At 40.8% G+C, this 25503-nt stretch overlaps 1 protein-coding gene across 9 annotated transcripts in view; it reads right to left on the bottom strand.

Moving 5' to 3' along the window:
* JPH1 (junctophilin 1) overlaps positions 1-25503 on the bottom strand; it is a 115719-nt gene continuing 90216 nt past the window's right edge. For 2 of the 9 annotated variants that reach the window (XM_073330773.1, XM_073330775.2), the window contains exons 4-6: positions 15120-15775; positions 1869-1964; positions 1-1699 (exon numbers count right to left, since the gene is read on the bottom strand). In XM_073330773.1, coding sequence (XP_073186874.1) covers positions 1884-1964; positions 15120-15775 — 737 coding nt within the window. In that variant the 3' untranslated portion in view covers positions 1-1699; positions 1869-1883. The other 7 variants (XM_073330780.2, XM_073330782.2, XM_073330778.2 and 4 more) reach the window with 6 other exon arrangements.

Below are 25503 nucleotides of genomic sequence, written 5' to 3'. Positions count from 1 at the left end.
TCAAACCACAGGATTCTCAACATACTTTTGCATAAAACAGTGTTATTGTTCTGCACTGAGCTGTATCAGGCTACACAATATTCATTCCATACCTATGTTACTTTATGTGCTGCATCAAAAGATACCTAATGTAGCTTTTAAGAAACTTCTCCATTAAATCATGCAAACAATTACAAAGTTTACAAACATGTTCAAAAACTAAAAATTATGAAATCTTTTCTAATAGAGATAAAATAAACCATATTCCAAGCCCTTTTCTATTTTTGATTTGAAGGTAAATATTTTAATTTAAAATGATCACACCACATAAACTTCTGTAAGTAAAGAAGCATGCTTTTGAGTAATACAGGGTACAGTAATTACAGTGTAATGGCACATGAAAAAGCACTGATCACATCAGCATAACACAGGACTATAAAACAACTTAAGACAAATGTTCCAAATCAAAATTTCTGTGACTCTTTCTTGTTTTGTTTTGTTGAGGTAAAATTATCTACGGACTTTAAAGACATTAAAGCCATCAAATTGATTAAACAATTATTTCAATGGATCTAAACGCTCTACCTGAATGTATTCAACACAAAGCTAGTATTTTAAAATTAATAATATTTTTGTATGTAGTAACTAGCTTAGTTTCATTGGCATTAATGTCCACTTGGACAAGACTTGACTTTAACTGCTGGCAAAAATCCCAATATTAAAATATAATCATTCAAATAACCAATTACCACAAAACTGGTGCCGGAGAAAAACCACACAAAACTTCAATCCTATTTCTCAAAATATTCTGCCTCCTTTTTCTAACGTACTGGTACTCCCTGAAGACTCTCATGGTATTATAAATTGGCTTGCTATTGACACAAGCATTTGAGCATTTTTTGGAAGCTATAAAGGACAGCTTAAAACTTCGCCATTACTGTATATTACCTGCTAAACCTTAATAATTTAGGAAAACAAGTTTCAAGAATTGTACCTTCAGATAAAAAAATATATATACTGTATGTATAACAGAGTTTAGCTTCTCTGCTGCTAGATGCAACTAGTACATTTCTCCAGGTTGCTCTACATACTATATTATGGCTATACATCAGGTTTAAACAACAGCGAAAACAGAATCATGCACTAGCAAATGAAATTCAATCTCCCCGACCATTGCAGGAGATGTTAAAAGCAGCAGGTAATGGAATAAGACTGGTGAGTGATGCTGCTAACTATTTCTTCTAATGAGATAGGAGTGAACGCTGGAATCACTTCCACAGCAACTGAATCCTCTGACCACATTCCTCTGGCAGTCGTTTTCCGATCTCCCTACTAAAAACATCAGACGGTAAAATAATAAGGCAGCTGTTAGCTTTCATCAACAAAAAGTGCAGCTCCGTACATTTCCAGTTTAGTCACACACTGCTGGAACAGATGGAGTAGCCAATGCACTTCACTGGTTGGGCTGCTTCAGCAGATTTTTGTTGTTGTTTTCCAACATGGCTGCTTGCTTCAGCTTCCAGAGGACCCCAAAGCCACAAATCATCAGTAGAGAAACTGATCAGGCCCCTGGCTGAATTTTCCAAGTGTCATCTCTCTTGCGTCCCATCCTAATTCCAAGCCTCCTTCCCTGTGTCTGAGTACGACTGGTGCCATTTAAAAGGCTGATGAGACAACTGCAGAGAATTGTGGGCTAACACCACTAGTTGTCATGACTTCACTGAAGGGTCAAAACAATTATATCATTAAGTAACTATGTTGAATCACATTCAGGCATAGCTAAAATTAAAGTAGGGAACATTAAAAGTTTGTAAATCTTTATAATTTGAACTGGGGAATCAAACTGATTTGGATATGGTGTTCTTCTATAGAAACAAGACCTTTCTTACCTTCTCTAATTCCAGTCAAGTTAGAAAATGGACAAAAAGAATGGCTAAACCAATATTCAACAGCATTACCAGGGCAATCATGACTGAGTTAGGACCCTGAAAATACAATAAAATGGGTTTCGATTACATTTTTTTAAAATGGAAAAAATCATGCAAGCCTGAACATAATGCATGTTTCTAAATGAAGTCACAACAGGGAAATATATATCATGACCTTGTCTTGACCTTTTAAAACCTGCCTCTGAAAGATTAATCACCCCTAAAGGTACAGACTCTACTCCTGATAAACAAAACATTTAACCTCATTATTTCTGGCATTCAGCTGTGCTAAATATCATGTGTGTGAGAAATGCAATGGATGCTGTAAATGCAGGTGAAATTAAATGTGGTATCATATTGGTTTAATCAAGTTGGGATTAAGTTGTTTTTCTGGGAACTGTGATTGTCCAAAGAAAACAAAATAGTGCAAGACAAAATCGATGCCAGTTTTTTAAAACAAAACTTGAACTTCAGTAGTAGTAAAAAAAAGATGATAGTACAGCACCTCTTCCCTACTTCAGGCCTCTTCATAGACTCCAACCTCTTTTAAAGTAGAAAATATAACTGTGTTATGTAAAATAATACACCCTGGCCCTGGCAGTACTCTCACTGGAATTTCCTCTTTCCCTTCCCTCCGCAGGTAGTTTGGCTAATAAAAAAGAGATGATAGAGATCCCCCAGAAATCTTTTATAAATATTTAAACTGTAATTTTAACAGTTGCAGAATTACAGGCCTGTTCCTGCTCCTGTAGACACTGATGGCAAAATTCCCTTACTTTATAAATGGAAAGAGTCAATTTCATAAAGAAATGTAAAAGTCAAAACAACCCCTGCCTCCCAAGCGAAATCTAAATTTTGTTAAACAGCTGACTCTTAATCTTTGTATAATTTCTTCATTTTTACATGAAATAGATGACCAAAGATTCTGATTAGCCTTCTGATGTATACTGCTGCTTTTTAACAGTGCCCAGAAAGATATCATTTGTACAGATTCTCACTTATGAATAGTTTGGAATATATATTTAACAGATGAGATGCCTCTGTTCTTGGGTTCGCCTTTTAAAATTTTTGACATATTTACTCAGACTTACATGTGATTAACTTTTAAAAAAATGCATACTCCACTGCTAGTAAAAAAACAAAGAAAACCACACCCCTTATAAAATTCATTCCTATGGAAAACACAAATGATCCATGCGAAAAGGCAAGATCTGAGCAGGGCAAGATTGTTGGACCTGTTGATGGGACTATCACTTTTAAGATCACAAGAGGGATAACCAGATTTAATTAAATATTAAACAAGAATTTATTGACTTACTGCAAACGTCATCTATTGTAAAATTCCGCTAGATTTAATGGCTATGATTGACATCAGCCATACAATCCCTGGAATGATACAGGTTGAGAACTGTTTGCTAGAATACCATAATGGCAAAGCCTGTCTTAAATGAACAGTATTTGTGCTAATATCACATCAAATAGTATTAAAAATGGTTTAGAGATGATTACAGGCAAACACTTACTACCAGGCCTCGAGCTTACTACTGTGAGTAGTTTCATTCAAGACAATGAAAACAGTGTGTACAGTGATGAGCAGTAGGCCTGGTAATGAGTGTTTTCAAGGACTGGGCTCATAGTACTCTCACAATAGAATCCACTACAGATGGTAGCTGCAGGGGACTTTAGTCTTGGAGAAATGGAGTTAACAATTAACAGACACCAGGCTTGCCAACTGCCGTGAATTTATTGTGAGAGACATGATTTCTAAGTAAAATTAAGCCTCACTCATGACAGAACTCTCAAAGCTCAGGATTTTTTTTTTTCAGTCCCAGGTGGCAGCACTCCGGCTGTCAACCCTGGGTGGCTGCTTCCCTGCCAGCTTGGGAAGAGGGAGAGGTGACCCCACTGCAGGCCTCCTAGGCCTGGGGAGGGTGAAGAACCCGAAGAAGAGCACAGGTGAGGCTGGGAGAGCTGAATTATGGCATGGGGGCTGCAGAGCAGGGCTGATGGGGTAGGTGGGCTGTATTGATGATGGGTTTGGAGCAGATGGTGTGAGTGCTAGGAGGGTGAACTGAGACCGCTGGGGGTCGATGGGGTAGGGGGGCTGAACTAAGGGGGGTTGAGTGGGGAGAAAACTGAGGGCAGTGGGGTCGATGAGGGAGGGAGGGTTGGGTGGGGAGAGAACTGATGGAGGCCTGGAGGACAGGATTAATTACTGGCAGGAGAGGGGCAGATGTGGGGGTGAGAGCTCCTGCAGCAGGGGCCAAAATCACCTTATCCAATACATGTGGGAGAGTGGGCAACACTAATTGTCACATGCACACACCCTGGGGATGGGAAATTCAAAAATCAAGGGACTGACCTAAAAAAACGCAATACAATCTTTTTGTGTCTCATGATTTTTGATCTCTTGAAGTTGTCAATATGGAGACACTCCCATATCGATAGTGCCACTGCTTGCTGAGATGCAAAGAGGCTGTCAAACGAATGGAGAGGCCCTTGGAGAGGGGAGGAGGCGCATCACCTGTACTGGGCCTATCTGCACAATGGCACTGACAGATGTGAGATACCTGGTGTGATGGCCCAGCTTGTATAGTTAGCTTTTGAAAAGTGAGCTCACGGCCAGGAACAAGTGAAGGACTTTCTGCACAAATCACAGCTAACAAACAAATAAGACCAGGAGAAAAGAGACAAAACTAGCGTAAGATTGAAACTTTAAAGTTAATATCCGGAGGCAAGATTTTCAGAAGCGGCTAATGATTTTGAGTGCCTCAGTTTTGACACTTCTTAATGACCTAAGTTTGAGGGAGTGGTTACCTAGAACTTTCTGAAAATTAGACCCGTTAAGGCAGTGGTGGGCAATCTGTGGTCCTCAGGCCGCATGCAGCCCATCAGGGTAATCTGCCTGCAGGCCGTGAGACAGTTTGTTTACATTCACTGTCTGCAGGCACAGCTGCCTGCAGCTCCCATGGGCCAGGAATGGTGAACCGGGAGCTGCAGGCGCCCATGCCTGCAGATGGTCAATGTAAACAAACTGTCTCACGGCCTGCAGGCAGATTCCCTGATGGGCCACAGGTTACCCACCACTGCTTTAACATGTCTCAAATTGGTGCACACTAAGTATGTCTACACTGCAATTTAAGGCGACATTGCAGCTTATATAAGCATTCCCATGCTAGGTTTAACCACTACAGTACAGATATGGTGGCATGGGCTTCAGCCTGGGCTAGGAGCCCCTGTATAAGTCCCCTGGGGACCCTAGATACATACTTGTGTTTCTGTTCTGTGCTGGGGTACGTGCTGCTGTGTCTTCACTACTATCAAAAGCTAGTGTGGGTCTGGCTGCCTGTGTTACACATTCAACTGCAGTGCAGATGTACCCTAAATGAGCTAGAGTCTTCCTGCTTAAGCAGAATTACTGCCTTTTTATGATCCCATTAACTAGCAGTATTTCCGTTAAGTAGTACCAACGGGGCTAAATCTGGTCTCTGGGAGATGCCCCCATTTATGTAGTTTTGCCAGTTAAATGCAACCTGCATAAGTACAGTGCTCTGCATGACAACAAATTGTTAGAACAGTGGTTCTCAACCCAAGGTACGTGTATCTGTGGGGGTACTCAGAGGTCTTCCAGGTGGTAATCAACTCATCTAGGTATTTGCCTAGTTTTACAACAGGCTACATATAAAACATTAGCGAAGTCAGTACAAACTAAAATTTCATACAGACAAATGATTTGTTTATTCTGCTCTATTTACTGTACACTGAAATGTAAGTACAATATTGATATTCCAATCTATTTATTTTGTAATTATATGGTAAAAATGAGAAAGTAAGCACCTATTCAGTAATAGTGTGCTGTGACACTTCTGTATTTTTATGTCTGATTTTGTAAACAAACAGCTTTTAACTGAGGTGAAACTTGGGCTACGCAAGATAATCAGACTCCTAAATGGGGTACAGTATGGAAAGATGGAGAATCACTGAGCTAGAGGGCCACACCCTAGAGCCTTTGCTGAATTTTCACAAGTGTCTGGTGGAGTATGTCTTCATGGCAGTTAACCCCTACCTCGGTGTTGCCCCTAACCCCCACTTCTAGCCCCCGTCCACATACACAAATCTTTGACCCATCTGAGGCTGTATGATAAAGCCTGACGCTCAGGTCGGTAACCTGGCTGCTTTGCAGTGAGGATGCAGGCTAAACCACTGAATTGCTGATAGTCTCCAGTGCCTTCCTACAATTCAAGTCCCCACAAGGAGTACCAACAGGGCTAAATTACTAAATCATTATCTCACCATTTGCTGGCAAAGAATCAGAGTGGCCCAGCTTACTGCAGCATAAGGAACCATAGGAGATACCCCCAGAAGTCCTAGTGCCATGCATGGGTGAGTGCAGCAGCTGGTAACTCAGGTAGGACTTTGCAGTGTGGCTCCTCACACCCAGACTAGATTTACGTGGGTGCCAATCATCCAAGTTAACTCTGAAGTGAAGATATATCCTTCTGTAGCAGAGTGTGTGTTAAAAATGACTAAGGGTTTGCGATATTGTCTACTGAAAATTCCCCACAGGAAACAATGGGTCCCATGGATGTTTTTGAATCAGATTCACTTTCATTTCACTTCACAGAGATGGGGACTCATCCCTCCTGCCACAAACTGGCCTTTAGATTATCATAGGAGAGGCTGCTATTATAACTACTCTGGATGCTTACATCTGCATGGTTCAGTGCACCACAGCCCTACGGGGATCCCTTTCTACGGCAAACTTGTTTGAAACAAATACGACTTGCAAACTCAAAAAGGCCAAGGTTCATACACTTATGAGACCCTTCCTACTAATGCACTTTTCTGTTTGCAGAAGGACAGAGAACCATACGATACACTTCACTGTTAGGATACATTCCTCCAGCAAGGAAGGATGGTTATGGTTAAGGCACTGACTTGGACTCAGGAGAGGTGGGTTCACTTCCTGGCTTTACTGCAGACTTCCTGTGTGACCTTGGCCACATCACTCAGTCTCTCTGTGTTTCAGTTCCCCATCTGTAAAATGTGAACAATACCTCTATTCCCTTTGTCTATTTGGGCTGTAAGCTCTTTGGGTTTCAGACTAGCTCTTACTACATGTTCATTGGGTCTCTAGCATGCTGGAGCTTGTAGATGCTTCAGTAATATGGGCCTGGATTTTCAAAGGATTGAAATTCAGTTGGAGCTGGGTGCCAACTCCTTTGAAAATTCTAGCCATAAATAATAATATTGGTTTATGTGGACTAGTGAAAGCCTGGCCTTGTTAAATCAATGAGAGCTTTGTCACTAATTTCAGTGGAGCCAGGATTTCCTTCATTACCTATCATACATCCTGAACTGCATTCTACATGGTATGAGAGCTCCAAGACCGACAGTTTTTGGTTGAATAGCAAGTTGGGGCTGTAGTTCAAACAGCAACAGAATAAGATATCAGGTTCCAGAACCCTGCCTGGAGATGGAGGGCTATTCTATTGATGCATCTATCACCCAGATGAAGTGGGTATCATTAGCTCCTACTAAGGAGAATAAAAGGTAGAGAACCTCTAAAGTAAGAGAGGGGTAGGATATGAGACAAGGCATCCTTCCTAGAAAGAAGCAGCTGATGAGGAAGCGGAGGTTAAGGATTAGGTTTACTAATACTGAGTAAAGAATGAAGAGATGGTGATGTTGGGGCACCAACCCATGCTGAGTTGACACAAACAGGGACTCACCCCATTCACAGCAGTGAATTTATTTTGTTTTCTCTTTTGATAACAAGAATTGTGAAAGTGGAGTTTTTTGATGTTCCAAAAATGTTCAGTCTTAGAGTTTTGTTGTATGCAAAGCATGACCCCAGTTTTTAGACACATGCTATGAGTGTTAAATGCTTTAAGGTAAAGCACCAAAGATAAGTCCTTAATACCCTGCAGGAGCTTAAAATAGCAAAAGGCAAAATTAGTCTGTGCTGTGCAGGATTGACTAGAACAGGTGCAATAAAGAAGCTGCAACAGCAAAGTTTTAGTCCTGCATCAAACTGTCCTTTCATCTTTTCAGTAGCAGGAAAGAGAACATCTTTTCCCTTAGGTAAGAGAACCCTATGTAATTAATTTTGAGGTAGAAGATGGCACGACTGTTCAGGGAAATAACTAAGAGATATAAAGACTAGTCCTGCAATCCATTTGCATTAGGAATGGCCATTGACTTTGCTGGGAATTCTAGGCATAGAAGTTTACAGGATCAGTGCCAGAGCTCTGTATTTTCAACAGGGACATTAGATTGTATGATTGATGGATGTCAAGTGCACATTAAGAGGAGACTATACCCCATATCACTTGATATTCTGCACATTGTGATGCCCTTAGATTTAGGTAAAACGGAACTAAGTATTGTGGTTTAATACCAGTTACTCTCAAAATAGTCTTTTACGGTATAATAGAGCCATGCCCCTTCTTCCAATACTACCTTATTTAAGCCAATATGCAAACAATTTGGCAGAAGAACATGAGTGCATAGGATAAAACACCATCTGCTCATCTTTTTGATCACAATTCAAATCTCATCTGATTTATCTCCAGTGATTTTTCAGGTTTAGTTCAGTGGATGGGTAACTGTGACTTGCTGACAAATCTCTGTTCAGGAAAGACTCAGAGCAGAGGGAATCAGGGAAAATCACATCTGAGGTTGAAATGGGGATGGTGAAAACTTTGGAGAAAAATGCACAAGCAGCATTAAAAACAATTCTGTACCAACACACACCCTTGTTCTGGTAGACTGTTGGAGTACCTCTTGTTGCTTTACTCCTGTTAAAGTTTTAAAAAATGCAAATCGGTAGAGAATTTACCCTGTCTCTGACACACATCACCACATATCTTGGAAAAGTTTCAGAGTAGCAGCCGTGTTAGTCTGTATTCGCAAAAAGAAAAGGAGTACTTGTGGCACCTTAGAGACTAACCAATTTATTTGAGCATGAGCTTTCGTGAGCTACAGCTCACTTCATCGGATGCATACCGTGGAAACTGCAGCAGACATTGTATACACACAGAGATCATGAAACAATACCTCCTCCCACCCCACTGTCCTGCTGGTAATAGCTTATCAAACTTTTCCACGGTATGCATCCGATGAAGTGAGCTGTAGCTCACGAAAGCTCATGATCAAATAAATTGGTTAGTCTCTAAGGTGCCACAAGTCCTCCTTTTCTTTTTGCGGATATCTTGGAAAAGTCAGCTACACATACACACACACTTGTAGAAAATATAGTTTTAAAGACATACAGCAAAATGCCTTCACATGGGGAATAAACTCCCACACCCTAATTTCCTTTCTCTCATACACTCACCACACTGAGGTTATCAAGACTAATGCAATTAAGCTACCCCAGTAGAGGCAGAGGGACAGATCCCAGGCTATCACATCAATAAATAAATGTCTGCTGTGTGATATTCTCTTATTACCCTCTCCACCTTTTGGGCATGGCTACACTGCATGCTTTTTTCAGTAGTGTGTCGTGTAGGTACATATGGAGCCCCCACAACACAGGTATTAATAGCAATAGACTGTGAGGCATAGCTTAGGTTAGTAAAAACATGCCTGAAGGGTGTGGGTATGTATGTGCGTACTTTTCCAAGTCATGCCTCTCTCTCGACACTGCTAAAAACAGCAGTGTAGGGTCCCTGCTGCTGGAGCCTTTCCTCACCTTTTGCTGACATGTGTACTTAGAACCGGCAGTGTGTATGCTTTTCACTGCAGCATGTAGCTACACGTACACTGCATGCCACTGCCAGTTGCGTGTAGTGAAGACATAGCCTTCCTGATCATTGGCTAGTGGTGTGTTTGTGTCTGTGCCCTGGCCTGATTGTCAGAGAAGGTGGAGGGATACATTTCTGATCTAGAGAGACTCCAGCTAGTCAGTAAAGTTAGGAGCTCCCTCAGGTCCCAATAATGATTTGGTTTGGAAGGAATGGTGGAAAAGATGAGAAAAAATTGGCCTGATAGATGCTGCCTAAGCAGGTGCAACTTCACTTGCTTATATCAGGGCTGAACAGAAAACTCAAATTTCAGGCTGAGATTCTGTCCCTTCATCTTTGGACCCTCTTTCCCCTTCCCAGGCCTGACAACTTCATGGTAGTGTACGTCTGACCCATCCACATATGTCAGGCTCCCAGGGTCAAAGGCCAATATCAGCTGCAAAATAGATTAAAAGGCCAGAAGGAAACATTGTGATACTGTAGTCTGACCTCCTACATAACACATGCCACAGGACTTCTCTGAATTAATTCCTGTTTGAACTAGATCATATCCTTCAGAAAAATATCTAATCTTGATTAAAAATTTCCAGTGATGGAGAATCCATTACATCCCACAGTAATTTTGTTCCAATAGTTAATTGCCATCACTGTTAATTTTTTTTGCCTTACTTCTAGTCTGAATTTGTCTAGTTTCAAATTTCAGCCATTGGATCATGTTATACTTTTGTCTGCTAAACTGAAGAACCCTGTATTTCTGTCCCCTGTGTAGGTACTTAATCAAATCACCCCTTAGCCTTCTCTCTGTTAAGCTAAGTAGATTTAGCTCCTTGAGTCTCTCTCTATAATGCATGTTTTCTCATGGCTCTTCTCTGAGCCCTCTCCAAGTTTTTAACATCCTTCTTAGAGCGTGGACACCAGAACTAGACATAGCATTCCAGTGGCGGTTGCATCAGTGCCCTATTTATATATTCAAGGATTGCATTTGCCTCTTGGTCACAGCATTGCTCTTGGAGCGCATGTTCAGCTGATTATCCACTATGATGGACAAATCTCTTTCAGAGTTGCCGCTTCCCAGGACAGAGTCCCTCATCTGGTAAGTATGGATGGACTACCTTTTCCCCCAGATGTAGGGCTTGACGTTTGGCTGCATTGACACACGCATTGTTTGCTTCAGTCTAGCTTACCCAGCAACCCAGATTAATTTCTCAATGACGTGTCCTCTTCATTATCTACCAATCCACCAAACTTTATGATTTTATGTTTTCTGTCACGTCACTGATGACAACAGTAAATAAGTATAGGGCCAAGAATCAATTCTTGTGGGACCCTAGTAGAAACACACCCACTTGATGATTCCTTGTTCATCATTACATTTTTGAGACCAATAAATTAACCAGGTTTTAATCCATTTAACGTGTGCCATGTTTATTTTCTATCATTCTACTTTTAGTCAAAATGTTATGCAATACCAAGTCAAATGCCTTACAGAACTCTAAGTATATTAATTGCATCATCACTATTACCTTTATCAATCACATCTGTAATCCCCTCAAAAAAAATATCTAGTTAGTTTGACAGGATCTGTTTTCCATCCACCTATGTTGATTGGCATTTATTATATTACCCTCTTTTAATTCTTTATTAATCGAGTACTATATCAGCCAGACCATTATTTTGCCTCAGATTGATATTAAGATGATGGGCATATAATTATCCAGGTCATTCTGTTCACCCTTTCAAAATACTGGCACAACATTCGCTTTCTTCTAGGCCTCTGGAACTTCCCCAGTGTTCCAAGCCTTACTGAAAATCAATATTAATAGATCAGAGAGCTCTTTGGCCAGCTCTTTTAAAACTTGGATGCCAGTTATCTGTGTCTGCCGATTTTAAAAAGTATACTTTACTAGCTGCTGTTTAAAATCCTCCTGACATTCCGTTGGAATGGAAATTATTTTATCATGATATAATATGAATATATGTGTAGGGCTGTCAAGCAATAAAAAAAAATAATTGTGGTTAATCGTGCGATTAAAAAAGTTTATCGCCATTAATCACGCAATTAATCGCGCTGTTAAACAATAATAGAATACCACTTATTTAAATATTTCTGGATGTTTTCTACATTTTCAAATATATTGATTTCAATTACAACACAGGATACAAAGTGTACAGTGCTCATTTTATATTTATTTTTGATTACAAATATTTGCATGATAAACAAAATAAATAGTATTTTTCAACTCATCTAATACAAGTACTGTAGTGCAATCTCTTTATCATGAAAGTTGAACTTACAAGTGTAGAATTATGTACAAAAAACCCCTGCATTCAAAAATAAAACAATGTAACACTTTAGAGCCTAAGTCCAGTCAGTCCTACTTCTTCTTCAGCCAATTGCTCAGACAAACAAGTTTATTTACATTTGCAGAAGATGATGATGCTTGCTTCTTGTTTACAATGTCACCTGACAGTGAGAACAGGCGTTTGCATGGCACTATTGTAGCCGGCGTCGCAAGATATTTACATACCAGATGTGCTAAAGATTCATATGTCCCTTGATTCTTCAACCACCATTCCAAAGAACATGGCGTCCATGCCGATGATGGGTTCTGCTCGATAATGATCCAAAGCAGTGCAGACTGACGCATGTTCATTTTCATCATCTGAGTCAGATGTAACTAGCAGGTTTACTTGTGGCACCTTAGAGACTAACCAATTTATTTGAGCATGAGCTTTCGTGAGCTACAGCTCACTTCATCGGTGAAGCTCATGCTCAAATAAATTGGTTAGTCTCTAAGGTGCCACAAGTACTCCTTTTCTTTTTGCGAATACAGATTAACACGGCTGTTACTCTGAAACCTAGCAGAAGGTTGATTTCCATTTTTGGTGGTTCAGGTTCTGTAGTTTCCGCATCAGAGTATTGCTCTTTTAAGACTCCAGAAAGCATGCTCCACACCTCATCCCTCTCAGATTTTGGGAGGATCTTCAGATTCTTAAATCTTGGTTCGAGTGCTGTTGCTATCTTTAGAAATTTCACACTGGTATCTTCTTTGCATTTTGTCAGATTTGCAGTGAAAGTGTCTTAAAACGAACATGTGCTGGGTCATCATCCGAGACTGCTATAACATGAAATATATGGCAGAATACGGGTAAAACAGAGCAGGAGACATACAATTCTCCCCCAAGGAGTTCAATCACAAATTTAATTAACACACTGTTTTAACGAGCGTCATCAGCATGGAAGCATGTCCTCTGGAACGATGGCTGAATCATGAAGAGGCATTTGAATCTTTCGTTCATTTGGCATGTAAATGATGCCGGCTACAACAATGGCATGCGAACATCAGGTGACACTGTAATTAAGAAGTGCGTAGCATTATCTCTGTAAATGTAAACAAACTTGTTTCTCTTAGCGATTGGCTGAACAAGAAGGACTGAGTGGACTTGTAGGCTCTAAAGTTTTACATTGTTTTGTTTTTGAGTGCAGTTATGTAAAAAAACCCTACATTTGTAAGTTGCACTTTCATGATAAAGAGATTGCACTATGGTACTTGCATGAGGTGAATTGAAAAATACTATTTCTTTTATCATTTTTACAGAGCAAATATTTGCAATGTAAGATAATATAAAGTGAGCACTGTACACTTTGTATTCTGTGTCGTAACTGAAAGATATATTTTAAAATGTAGAAAAACATCCAAAAATATTTAATATTTTTAGTTAATTGCATGAGTTAACTGTGATTAATCGACAGCCCTAATCATCTGGCTTTTTTCAAATACAAAACAAATGTTTATTGAATGCTTTTTCTTTTTTGGCATTATTATTGACAGTTGTACCTTTCAACTGTCTAGTAATGGAATATCTAGGCACAATGGTCTAAAACCACAATTTCAGTCTTCACTTTCAATTTTATGAAATTAATCCAACTAGAATTTCTGTTAAAAAATAAAGAAGAAAATTAAATTTTCCATAGCAGTGTAAGAACTGAGCATTATAAAACTTTAAAGTACTTGTTTTGGGAGTTTATTTAGATCGTTTAGTGGACTTTAAGATCCCTCACTGACTTTGGATCAGGTTTTTAATATATTTATATATGAAATTTTAGAATTTTCTGTATTTACCGAGCTGAAAAACCTGAGGGACAGCTGGGGAACCATTGAAAGACTTGCCAGAAACAGACATGAGCGGAGTAGCTTCGTCAGTGCCCTAAACGCCAGAGGTGTAATAGGAACATGATGATGATAACTAAAAGTATATCTGCACAGCAACTAGTCACCTGTGGCTGGCCTGTGCTAGCCGACTAACTCATGGGGCTTGGGTTGCGGGACTGTTTCATTGCTGTGTAGATCTCTGGGCTCGGGCTAGAGCCCAGGCTCTGGAACTCCATGGAGTGGAAGGGTCCCAGATTCCAGGCTCCAGACTGAGCTCAGAAGTCTACACAACAAAGAAACAGCCCCGCAACGTTAGCCCCATAAGCCCGAGTCGGCTGGCATGGACCAGCTGCAGGTTTTTCTTTGCAGTGTAGACGTACCCTAAGAGGCTGAAATATCACCTCTGTAGCTGATATTTAATGAGAATCTGTAATCAGGACTTTATTAGAGTCTTATTGCATCACTGGGTATTTAAGGCCTGTTTGATACACTGACATTTTAGCCCCAAACATTCATATCAATCTAAAGGGTAACCCTTAGCTCTAGGGAGTTACATGGGTGATGAAGATGATCTGTTATGCTGATTCTGAAGCAGAAATGATAAACACACACGTGCCTGATGTGATACTATATATAATTTTTTTTAATGGTTGCGCAGTAATTAATTGTTAACTATTCAGCAGCAGCCATCTGAATTTGGAAATTACCTTTCTCAGGGCAAGCAAATAATCATCCCTGTGCTGATAATGTTTATATGCAGGTTTACAGCAAAGCTACATGGAAGTTATAAACTTTTCAATGACAGTCTTCAGTAAATCCCACTGGCACTTTAACAATTAATGGGGAAAAAATGTTTGTTACACTCATAAAATTGGATTTTTGGAAGATCCTGCATAATTTTTTGGGTAAACATTTAGAAATTGTTAGATTCTGGGATCAATCTAGCAGTGTAACCAAAATATCCAATAAGGGAAACATATTGGTTTGAGGTGAACACACGAAAAAACACCAAAACATTTGTGTGTGTAAGGATCTTGCTGTTACATAAATACACAAGAATTTATTCTATGAACTGCCACTATCGGTATTCTGGCTACTATCTGTCCCTTCCATATTTTTAAGAAAGGCAACAGTGAGGTAAAGAACTTCAGTTCCTTACTCCAGTTTTACTCATTGGGTGTTATCCAGCAGTCCATACAGAGATGAAACTGCTATGGAAGTCAGTGAGTTTTGCCTGGACTTAGACTGCAAAGCTGAAATGCAGCAGGCAGAGCAGCACTGAAGGGGAAGGGGCTGCCAGTAGTACTTACCGAATGGATTTCCACTTCTGCTGAAGAATGGGACTCATTATTAGCGGGATTCTTTGGTGCAGCAAGTTCAGGTTTCTTTACTTTTGTATCAGATTTGCTTTCTTTGGCATCTGGATTAGTCACAGATCTGGCAGGACTTGGCTTCTGTGGAGTTGGTATCCGTGTGAGTGCTGAAGGTGATGGGTTGACATCTTCATCCTCCTCCCTGAGCTCATGTGGAAGCAGCGTTGGATTCATTTTTACGTAGTAGCCATGGTAATGACCATGCAGCTCCCCATTCTCTGTGCTGATGGGATTGTGGTGGGCTGAAAACTTTGGCTGATGTTTCACCGCTATCTCCTCCTTTGCGGGTACTTTTGAATACAGAGGCTTGTTGACCACAGCTGTTACAGTCTCACTAGCTAAACTCTTTTTTTCTTGAGTGAGTCTTGCCTTTGAGCTGGAGTTTTGCCTTTTCAGTTGTTTGGTAGGGGAGGGCTCAGATGGAAGAGGAGAACTGTGCTTTGGGCTTGCTTCAGGTGTCCCAGGGGGTGTAGTGCCTTTTCGATAAAAATGAGGAGACTCTTTGGGGGAAGGTGTTTTTTCTTGAACCTTTTCTTCAGGGTTTTCTTTTACCTCCACGTTTTCTTGAAATCTTTGTTTGATATAATCAGGGCCTGAAAAATAGTATAACAAAATCTTATCTCATTAAAACAAGAATAGGGCCTGGTGGCAAATCTGCCACGCTGTGGGTATGGAGCTGGGCTGAAGCTGAAATAAAGAGGGAAAATAAAAACTCATTCAGTTTTGGACTTCATATTATAATGCATTTGCTAATTAAAGTTGCGGCACCTTTTCCTCTGTGCTTGGCAATAATTTGGGCTTTTCACTATTGGTTTGATCACGTTGCCTTCAACCTTGCAAAGGGACATAGAAAATACAGTAGATTGTCTCCAAATGAGACCATTGAAATCAATGGGAATTAAGTGCCTAAATACCTTTCTGAATCTCACCCCCAAGTGGCTAACTTTTTATTTGTCTCATGCATACACCTACCATTTTCTCCTCTAATAGCTGATTTTTGTCTGTCTACCATACATGGTCCTCATCACAATGATACCTGATTGTTATTTTGGTTGTTACATACTTAGGAGGCAATCTCTCTCCTTATGCCTTAATAGCCTGTAGAAGACTGAGCTTGAATCTTTTATAAGTTTTCTGGTTTGAATTTATGAGTGGGTATTTGTGTGAGGGATTGCACTGTCTCTGTCTTTGGGTATGTCTTCATGGCAGAGTAGACCTTGGCTCTTATTCAGAAATTTCACCTAGCTCCCCTTGCATTCCCTCCCTCCCCTTATCTGAGTTTAGTGGTGCTTTCTAATCCTTTACAATAATAACATCTTGTAAAGAATATTGTAACTTGTTGCTGCTGGAATCTGAGAATTAGTTTGCCACTAAAAGGCTGTGTCCCTGTGCAACAGAAACTCAGTGAAGGAAGGACTTCCTAACACACAAATACAAATTGATGGTCTCTCTTCCTCTTAAAGTTTTAATACTGATCTGTAGTAAGGTCTTATTAGTTTGTCATTATTTGTACAAAATATATTTCATTACATTTACAATATCGTCTTCAAGGGTTCAAAAATCATGACAATGTTTTAATAGTAATGAGATTTTTTAAAAAAAGCTAATTGTTTTCTTTGCCCTCTTGTTAGCCCTTAGGACATACTCTAGTCACATTTCCAAGCTTTTCTCCACAACCACGAAGTCTAGAAATATACTTTAAAAAACAAACAAAACAACAAAAAAAGAGCAGAGATTGTCACATAATTGCTTGATTCCAGAAGCTGACTTTAAGGAAACACCAACTATCACAAAAATCACAAGAGTTGGCAGTATTTCATTTAGCAATATTCTATGATGTATTATTCACAGCTAGTTAAAGCTGAAATGTAATTGAAAAACTAATAAAGTACACTCTGTAATGCTGGAGCTTGGTTTCTTTTTATTGCCTTTGTTCACTAAGAGCAACATTCTGCTTCGTCTTTTACACAGCTTTGAAGTAAAAGGGGAGAGTGTAAGGGGCTTAAAAAGGAGGGACTGGCAAAATTGTAGTCTCTGAACTCCAGGGAGCACAGGGACTTCTCCATCCCTATTCCCTTGGGATACAGAGAACCTTAAGGAGGCAGAGAGAAGATGGGGCCAAGGCCACGGCCCTGCTCCTGCCTCCTCATCAGCCTGGAAGAGGGGCTAAAGCTGGAGCAGGAGGGCAGGGTGCACCCCATACAGATATGTAGCCTGTCTTTGTGCATTAGGGTGGATAGGGATGAATTTAGTCTCCCTGAAGCATGATTCCTCCTGCTGTTTCCTAGGAGCAGCATGTCTCCTCAGTTCAGGGCTTTTATGCTTCACAGACAGGATCTGAACCCTTATCACTAAATATCCAAAATTCACCATCTGGCAGTGACTCTCCCAATCTCATTAGTGTAATTTAATAAGCATGTGTTGTATTTTTTTATATTTATTTCTATATCTTCAGAGGTATAATGAAAAATTAATCCTATTTTTTTTTGCCAGCTATAAAGGCAATTCCTCTCTTCAAAAAAGGTAATTAGTACAAATGACTCATTTTGGATGATAGAAAAATCCTGGCCTAATCAAGTCTCTGCCTGTCTCTCTCACTTGGAAAAAAGGAGTGTTTATTATGATACAGTGTTTTCACTGTGAACCAGTTCATCTTCTGGTCCAGCTGTGCATGCTAACACATAAACCAAGTAACAGTTTGATGGTTTAATAATTAAAATGGCATGACAATATATTATTTTTAAATTACTTATTCCGCTAGTGTAATAGTACACTTTCAGTTGCTCTTAAAATTGAATACACTACATCCTGATCTCTTGGGATTTTTACTTCTATTCCTGTGTGACCTTGGGTAAGTCACAACTTTTCTTTGCCTCAGTTTGTTCGCCTGTCAAAAGAGATAATTTAGTGGGCGCAACTGACTCACCTGCTTGAAAACATCTCTCTTGTTCTGGAGCTATTCCCTGTTTTAAAATGGGAAATCCTGTTAGCACCAGTAAAATCTTTCCAACTGGGCACCCTTAAATACGTCTATGAATGTGCTCCCTCTTAGGAGTTACTGCCTGAAGCTTAACTCATTAGGGCTAGGGATCATGGGTTCTCAATCTGGTGAATATGAACAGGTTTCCAGAAAAGAGGGTTTTTCTATATGATTAAATGGAGAGGTGGGTATCCCAGCATGCAAAATGTTGAGAGCCCCAGGCCAAACAGTGACAGTTGAGCTGGGTCATGCAGCATTTGGAGTCCAGATGACTAAGTCAGATGCCTATTAGGTCTGTAGGTAACAACATGCTGTATAAGAAGCTCTACCAACTTTTTGAAGGGTGAAATGTGCATCCTCCCCTATTAGACCAACTCCACTTGCTGGTGTTGAAGGAAGTGGGTCTGGGGCTCTGCTCTCAGCCCACCCCTTTTAGCTCCCCTCTGGAAGCTAGCCATACCGACAGGGCTAACGAACCCTCTACTCCTAACGTGGCTGGCTCCCTGCACAAGATAGGCTCCTTGTGTCCTTCTTCTCTACTTGCATTCCTACGCAGGCCCAGCCACAATCCTTAATATTTTGTAAGTGGTTTGGGTGGGAGGTCTACAAAACTACGAAATAGTATTATCATTACATACTGTATGCAGAAATGCTGGTTTGAGAGTCATCTGGCATTACCTAAGTGACTAATTGGATAATAATAATAATTGGAATAATGGTGATTAAAATATAAAGATCCATGTACAGTTTACTCTAGAGACTAGTTTTGAACTGTGTTTGCTCTTCGGTAGAGAAGGGAATCTAAAGCATGGCAAACAAAACACACCTGTATGTACAGTAAACATTGTTCAGTCTTTCCTTCTGTAAAGACTTATATTAAATTTAAAAAATATTTAAAGGTCTTGTTAAAAGAGAAGCACTTTACAAATAATTTTCTAGAAAAAAGGCACCACTTTAAAACCTGGAGAAACCTAGCGTGGAAAAATTAAAATGGTGCAATTTTATGTAAGCAGGGTTTTGTAGACAAAGAAAAGATGGCAACTCTCTATACAGAATCTAATGTCATTCAAAGTATAGTACACGATGACAGTACATAATTCGATTTCAGAGTATTTCAGTGGTAATTATCAAGCATACACGTATTCCTTTCTTTTAAACTGGAGTGCATAATTATGTAACATCCCCTAACCTATTTTATTTCCATATAACTGATTTACTACTAATAATGATAGTTGCTTTTGGACTCAGTAGATTTAATTCCTAGGTAATGAATGACATTTCTGTTCATTTTAATGATAGTAAGTGTAGTTATATTGTGTTAAGGCTAAATTCTTCCCTGAGATTTCTACGCAATGCTCCCAGAATTTGGTTCCAATCCTCACCCCAAACTGCCAGAGGTGTAATGATGACATTATCAGATCCACTGCTCACTGAAGTCAGTGCAGTGCCTAAGTGAAGGATTTATTGCTAATATTTGTATTACATCCATGTTTTAAGTGCACAACCAAGATTGGTGCCCCACTGTGCTAAGCAGTGGACGTATCCATAGTAAGAGAGAGACTGAAGAGCTTACAATCCTATTAGATAAGACAGAAAAAGGGCAGCAAAAGGAAATATCAAATCCCCATTTTACAAATGAGGAACTGAGGCACAAAGAGATTGTGGCCCCAGTTTAGCAAAGCACTTAAGCACATGCTGAACTGAATAGTCCCACGGAACTCAATAGTTAGTTGTCAGTTGAACTGTGCATGTGCTTAAGAGCTTTGTTGTATCATGGGATAAGTGATAGCCCAAGGTCACAAAGAGTGTCTTGGGCAGAACAGGAATTGAACTCGCATCTCCTGAATCCCAGTCCAATGTCTGAATAATTGCAAGCCCATTCTCCAACTTGGCCCTCAGAAACAACACATAGATACATTGATACGTCATACCACTGTGGATTAGTTGAGAATTACATTTAGTAATTAAAAAGTAATTACTATATTCATTCTGATCTGGAAGACAGAAATACAAAATAATGATTAGGTAAATACACAGGTCTTTACTGTGTTGTAACCTGGAACAAAGCAAGAGCACACTGGTTGTAGCGAAAGCTGAAGCTCTAGTTGTTTAAACAACTGAATGATCTTTTTTGAACAGTGTATTACAACTATTGATTGATGTTCACAGTTTTGAGGAATAAATTAGTGAAAATCCTGTGACTTTGTTATCCTGTGTGGGGATCAATGTTTTTCTGTAACACTACAGCTGCCAACAATATCTGTGCTGTCAGTGAGAATTATTTTTTACGCTACTGAATATTTATGACTTAAGTCTGACTTAAACCTGAGCTCAAAATTGTATTATTAGAAGGTCCCTATCCTGCAGGTCCCGAACATGGAGAATGCTCACAGACTTCAGCAAGACTTTCTCACGTTAGAGACTTGCAGGGTAGGACCTTTATAGGTAAGCAGTTCTCAGAAGTCAAGATGACAACTGTGGGGGAAGGAAATAAAAATAATCCTTCATCAGTCTCTTAAACTAAGTATTTCAGTGAGTCAGCACTAGGGTGAAAATAACTGTATTCAGTAAACTTTAGAAAGACAGGATTTTTTATTATTACTTCATTGTGGATGTGAGTATGTGGCGGGAGGAAGAGCTATAATTAATGTTTTATTTTAATATTTCTAAAGGTTAAATTACACGAAAAAAGAGCTTTTTCACTGCTAGGCAGCACATGTCAATGGATGGCTGTTTAGAGGTACATGTAAAATGAGTTGCTGGGGTCAGTGGACAGTTTTGTCCACATTACCACCTCCTATGGTTGTGGATTTATTTATGTTTGGTGAGATTTGCTAGCAGTATCTGTACAGGGACCAAGGACTGAATGGAACTGGAGACTAATGACTCAATCCCTCAAGGTGCTGATCTCCTTCAAGTAGTATACACCTTGCAGGATCCAGCACTCAAGTATTCTTCTCACTCCTAAAGATGGTTTCCCATTCCTGGGCATATCTGAGGGGTTTTGGTGGGGAACACTGTTGATCTAGCACCTTTCGGTGAACTCAATTGTACCAAAAAATTATTGGCAAAGTAACACAACATACTCAGTAGCATGTTCCATCTTGTTCATATAATATAAACAAACAGACTAAGTTTGCACAAGCTCTGAGCAAGTTTTGAGTAACACAGTCAAATCAGGGGTTACAGAAACAGTACTTCACTTGTACAGCATCTTTCATAATAACTGAACCTGAGAACACGGTTCATACAATTGTGTAGTTTAAAAATGAATAATAGCAGAAGGAGGGAGAAATGCATGGTCTAGGCAAAGGCTTAGAATACAATTTCAGCTGGGATTTGAAAGGAAAGGGATAGTTGATGACAGCATTCAGTGCTGTTTACAAGGAACTTGAGGTCAGAAGCTGATTTGCATTTTCAGCCTCTGACTGGTTAGTCAGTATACCCAGGATTTTTAAGTGCCAGTCAGCAGTGTGCTCAGGAAGTCATTAAACTTTACTTCTCTGGATTGGATTTTAAAATTGTCCTGGCCTGCCTGGCAAGAATATATTTTCCCTACTTGCTAGCTCTAGCATTGAGATGTCTCAGGGTCAATAGATTTGCCCAGATAGGCAAATTACAAGACAAAAAGCCACGTTATGCTACAAAGTTTGGTCAAGGCAAGTTACCTTGGTGTACAGCCAATGACCTTTGTATATTGCTTGAGTCCATGCATACCTAGGTGCGTGCTTTGGCGCTGCATTACTCATCACAAGTGCTTGTATCCATGTAAAATGTGGTGCACCCCGGGTAAGTATCCGAGCTCGTCCTGTGCTGCCATCTGACACAATGCCTTGTGGGACATTTTTGCCGTGCTTTGTGAAATACCAGTGATTCACCCAAAGATTTCTGGGAGCTGGGGTCAAATTCCTACCATGCCACTTTCTCCATTCCATAATGTTTTCCACAGCTCACAACTTTCATGCTGGTTGCAAAACTCCCACAGTCCTCCATGCCGCTTTTCAGTCTCTTTGGCAGAAGCATGGACTCTGAACAGCTCAGCACAATTCTCATGAACATTGCTAATACAGCATGCACAAGTCTCCGGTATTAGAAGAACCTGAGCAAATACTATTATAACTGGGATTGTAAAGAGGAAGACGTGGAGATGTTCAAGTGCAGAAACTGGAGGCTGACAGACTCAATGGGAAAAAATGCCAGGCTGTTGCTGGTGTTCAAGGAGCAGCTCCACACAGTGGATTTCTGCTTCTGGTCTCAAGAAATGAGCACCGATTGGTAGAATTGCAGCATAAGGTACATTTGGGATGATGAGTAGTGGCTGCAGAACTTTTGGTTGTAAAATAGCACATTTCTGGATCTGTGTGCTAAGCTCACCCAGACCTCCAGTAGGAACACCAAAATGACAGCTGCATTGTCAGTGAGAAGCAAGTGGCAATCATGCGAAGCTTGCAACGCTGGACTGGGCAATTAGCTTAGAGTTGGAAAATCCACAATGAGGGCTGTTGTCATTCTTGTGCGTAAGGCCATTAAGCATCTCCTGCTACACAGGACTGTGACCCTGGGTAATGCGAAGGACATATGGATGGATTGACAACACTGTGGTTCCTGAATTGCGGTGGGTTGGTAGATGCACCCATATCACTATTCTGGCACCAGTCTACTTTGCCACTGAATACATCAACTTCAATACCCAAGTGCTAGTGGATCACTGTGGGTGCTTCATTAATATCAATGTGGGCTGGTCAGGGGAAGGTGCATGATGCTTTCTTCTTTAAGAACACAGGACTTTTCAAAAAGCTGAAAGCAGGGACACTGATGATACTGAAATAGCAATAGCTATTCTGAGGGGCCCAGACTACCTCTTGCTCCCATGGCTCATGAAGGTTTACAGTGGTCACTTGCCCAGCACCAAAGAAAGTTTCAACTACTGGCTCAGCAGGTACAGAATGACAGTTGAATGTACTTTTGATACATTGAAGAGATACCAGTGCTGTTTACTTAGTACTTAATAAGGCAAACATGCCCCTTGTTATAGCTGCACATTGTGTACTGCAGAATATCTGTGAGGTGAAGGGGGAAAAGCTACTGCCACAGTGAAGGGGTGAGGTGGTCAGGCTGTTTGCTGAATTTCAACAGCCAAAACCCAAGGCTATTAGAAGACAACTGTGGAGCTGTGTGGGTGAGGGAGGCCTTAAAAGAACCTTTAACAGTCAGTCACGGTAATGTTGTTTGATGCTTTTATGAAATAGGGTCTCTCTTGTGTATGAGGCGGAGTCAAAGAAGGGGACAGACCGCAACAAGGCAGAGATGGCTGTCAACAGGACAGCCTAGGGAGGACCAACCACGGAGTTCTCCAATGATTGGAAAGGCTGCTGAATCCTGGATCTCTGGGGATGTAGGTCAGTAATGCTTTGCAGCATCTGAGTTTATTGCCTGAGCAAACCCATTATACCCCCGTGCACTTCCTGATGTGCCTCTGGGTCCTTTTCTCTCTCCTGCAGCAACCACTCTCTCCATTCTTGGTCCTTGTCCATGGTCATGGCCATATGTCCCCTCCAAGACCCGAGTTCATGACCTGAGGCTGTACAGGATTGGAGGATCTCGGAGAACATATCCTCTCTAGTCCTCTTCTTTCTTCTCCTGATCAGGGTCAGACATTCAAACAACATACAGAGGGCACCTCTCAAGGCCACCATGCCAGAAGTTGTTCATTGAAATAGACAGCCACACCACTAGATTTACAGTCACGAGGGAAAGCGAAAGAGAAGTCTCAAACTCCCTTCAATTACTCCCATACCCACCTTTAATGAGAAATGCTAACTGTCACTTTAACTTTGGAGCACCTTGTTACAGCACTGCTCTGCAGCTCAAACGCTAGTGAGCACGTCCTAGCTTAGTGGGGAGGGTGGGAAGGTGTTCTGTTCCTGAAGCTTTAAATACTGGAGGCCCTGCCCCGGGTTTAGGGAAAGGACAATGAATACTGGCAATATTTTCACAAGCAGTAGTGATTTTGGCTGATATCTCACTCCCAAGAGAGACAAAGGAATAGAAAACGCAGCTCTTACTGGCGTCCTGAAGCTGCCCAGGCTCATATGCTACTAGCTTGTTTATTACAATGGTGCCTGCTGAACTCATGGCAGAATAGTCCCGTAGGAAAGTCCCCAGTTGTGGTGGAAGAAACAAGGCTGTCGTCCCTAGAATCTTCAGGAGAGGACTGCAGAGTATCTCCATGAAAATTTTGTCAAGATCTCTCAAGAGGATAAAAGGAACATTTCTATCCATATAAGCAAAGTACTCTGCAAGGCCCCCTCTGCTTAGCCCAACAAGCCAAAGAATTGAAAAGCAGATGCTGAGTCTACCTCTATTTGTCTACCTGAGGAAAGGACACTGATCTGATATGGATTGTGTAATTGGACTTCCATACTAATCTTTTTGAATTTATTCCCTAACATTCTATTTTTTAATATTATACAGGTAAAGTAAGCAATCAAAAGTCAATGACTGTTTGCTAAACTTGCAGATGGGATGGGCACCATTTTTAAATGGGGAAGAATAGTGGAGAGGGAGGAGAAAAAGGGAGGGAAGGAGACGAGATTTTGGACAATGTAAAGCAAAAAACTGATAAGGAATAATACATATGCACACTTACCCAAGCTCCCTTCTCCTTCATCAGTGGGGTCATTTGTGCTTGCCTGTTGGGACTGGCTTGACTCCAGTGGAGTTACAAACAGCTCCTGGCTCACAGTAGGATTTGAGTTTCCTGCCGTGTTGCCCTCCTCCTTGCCTTTCCCAGGAAGGGTCTCTGCCTTGGGCTCCTGCGAAGTGTCCACGTTGAATGCAGGGTGCTGGTGTGGTCACTGCCAAGTATGGCAAGCAGTTTGTTGTAAAAACATGTCTGTGGGGCAGCACCAGATTTCTTGTTGCCCTCCCTCATCTTTTGGTATCCCTGGTGAAGTTCCTTTGTTTTCACACAGCACGGCTGCTCATGCCTATCGTGCCCCCATTGAAGCGTCCCCTCTGCAATCTGCAGGTCCATGTTGATATTTCTGTGGCTGCCGCATAGCTGTGCTTGCCCAGCCTCTTCTCCCCACAGTCCAAGTAGATCAAAGACTTCTTGCCTGCTCCAGGCAGAAGCACATCTAATAGCGCTCAGTGTGCATGGAGTTGGCATGGTTTTAGGTACATAACAAAGGTGAGCAGGTAGGTGTGCTTACCCAGGTGGGCAATCAGGAAAAGGCATTTCAAAACCATGTGTGTGATTTTAAAACAGGGGAGGGGAGGGGTTGGAGTGGCTGTTTTTTGTGACCGCTGGGCAGCGGAGTTCAAAATTGTGACTGGAGC

Source organism: Lepidochelys kempii, chromosome 2, assembly GCF_965140285.1.
Source record: "Lepidochelys kempii isolate rLepKem1 chromosome 2, rLepKem1.hap1, whole genome shotgun sequence".
NCBI classification, from domain to species: domain Eukaryota; kingdom Metazoa; phylum Chordata; order Testudines; family Cheloniidae; genus Lepidochelys; species Lepidochelys kempii.
The sequence above is the reverse complement of the archived record's forward strand: the minus strand, read 5'-3'. Positions and strand labels throughout refer to the sequence as shown.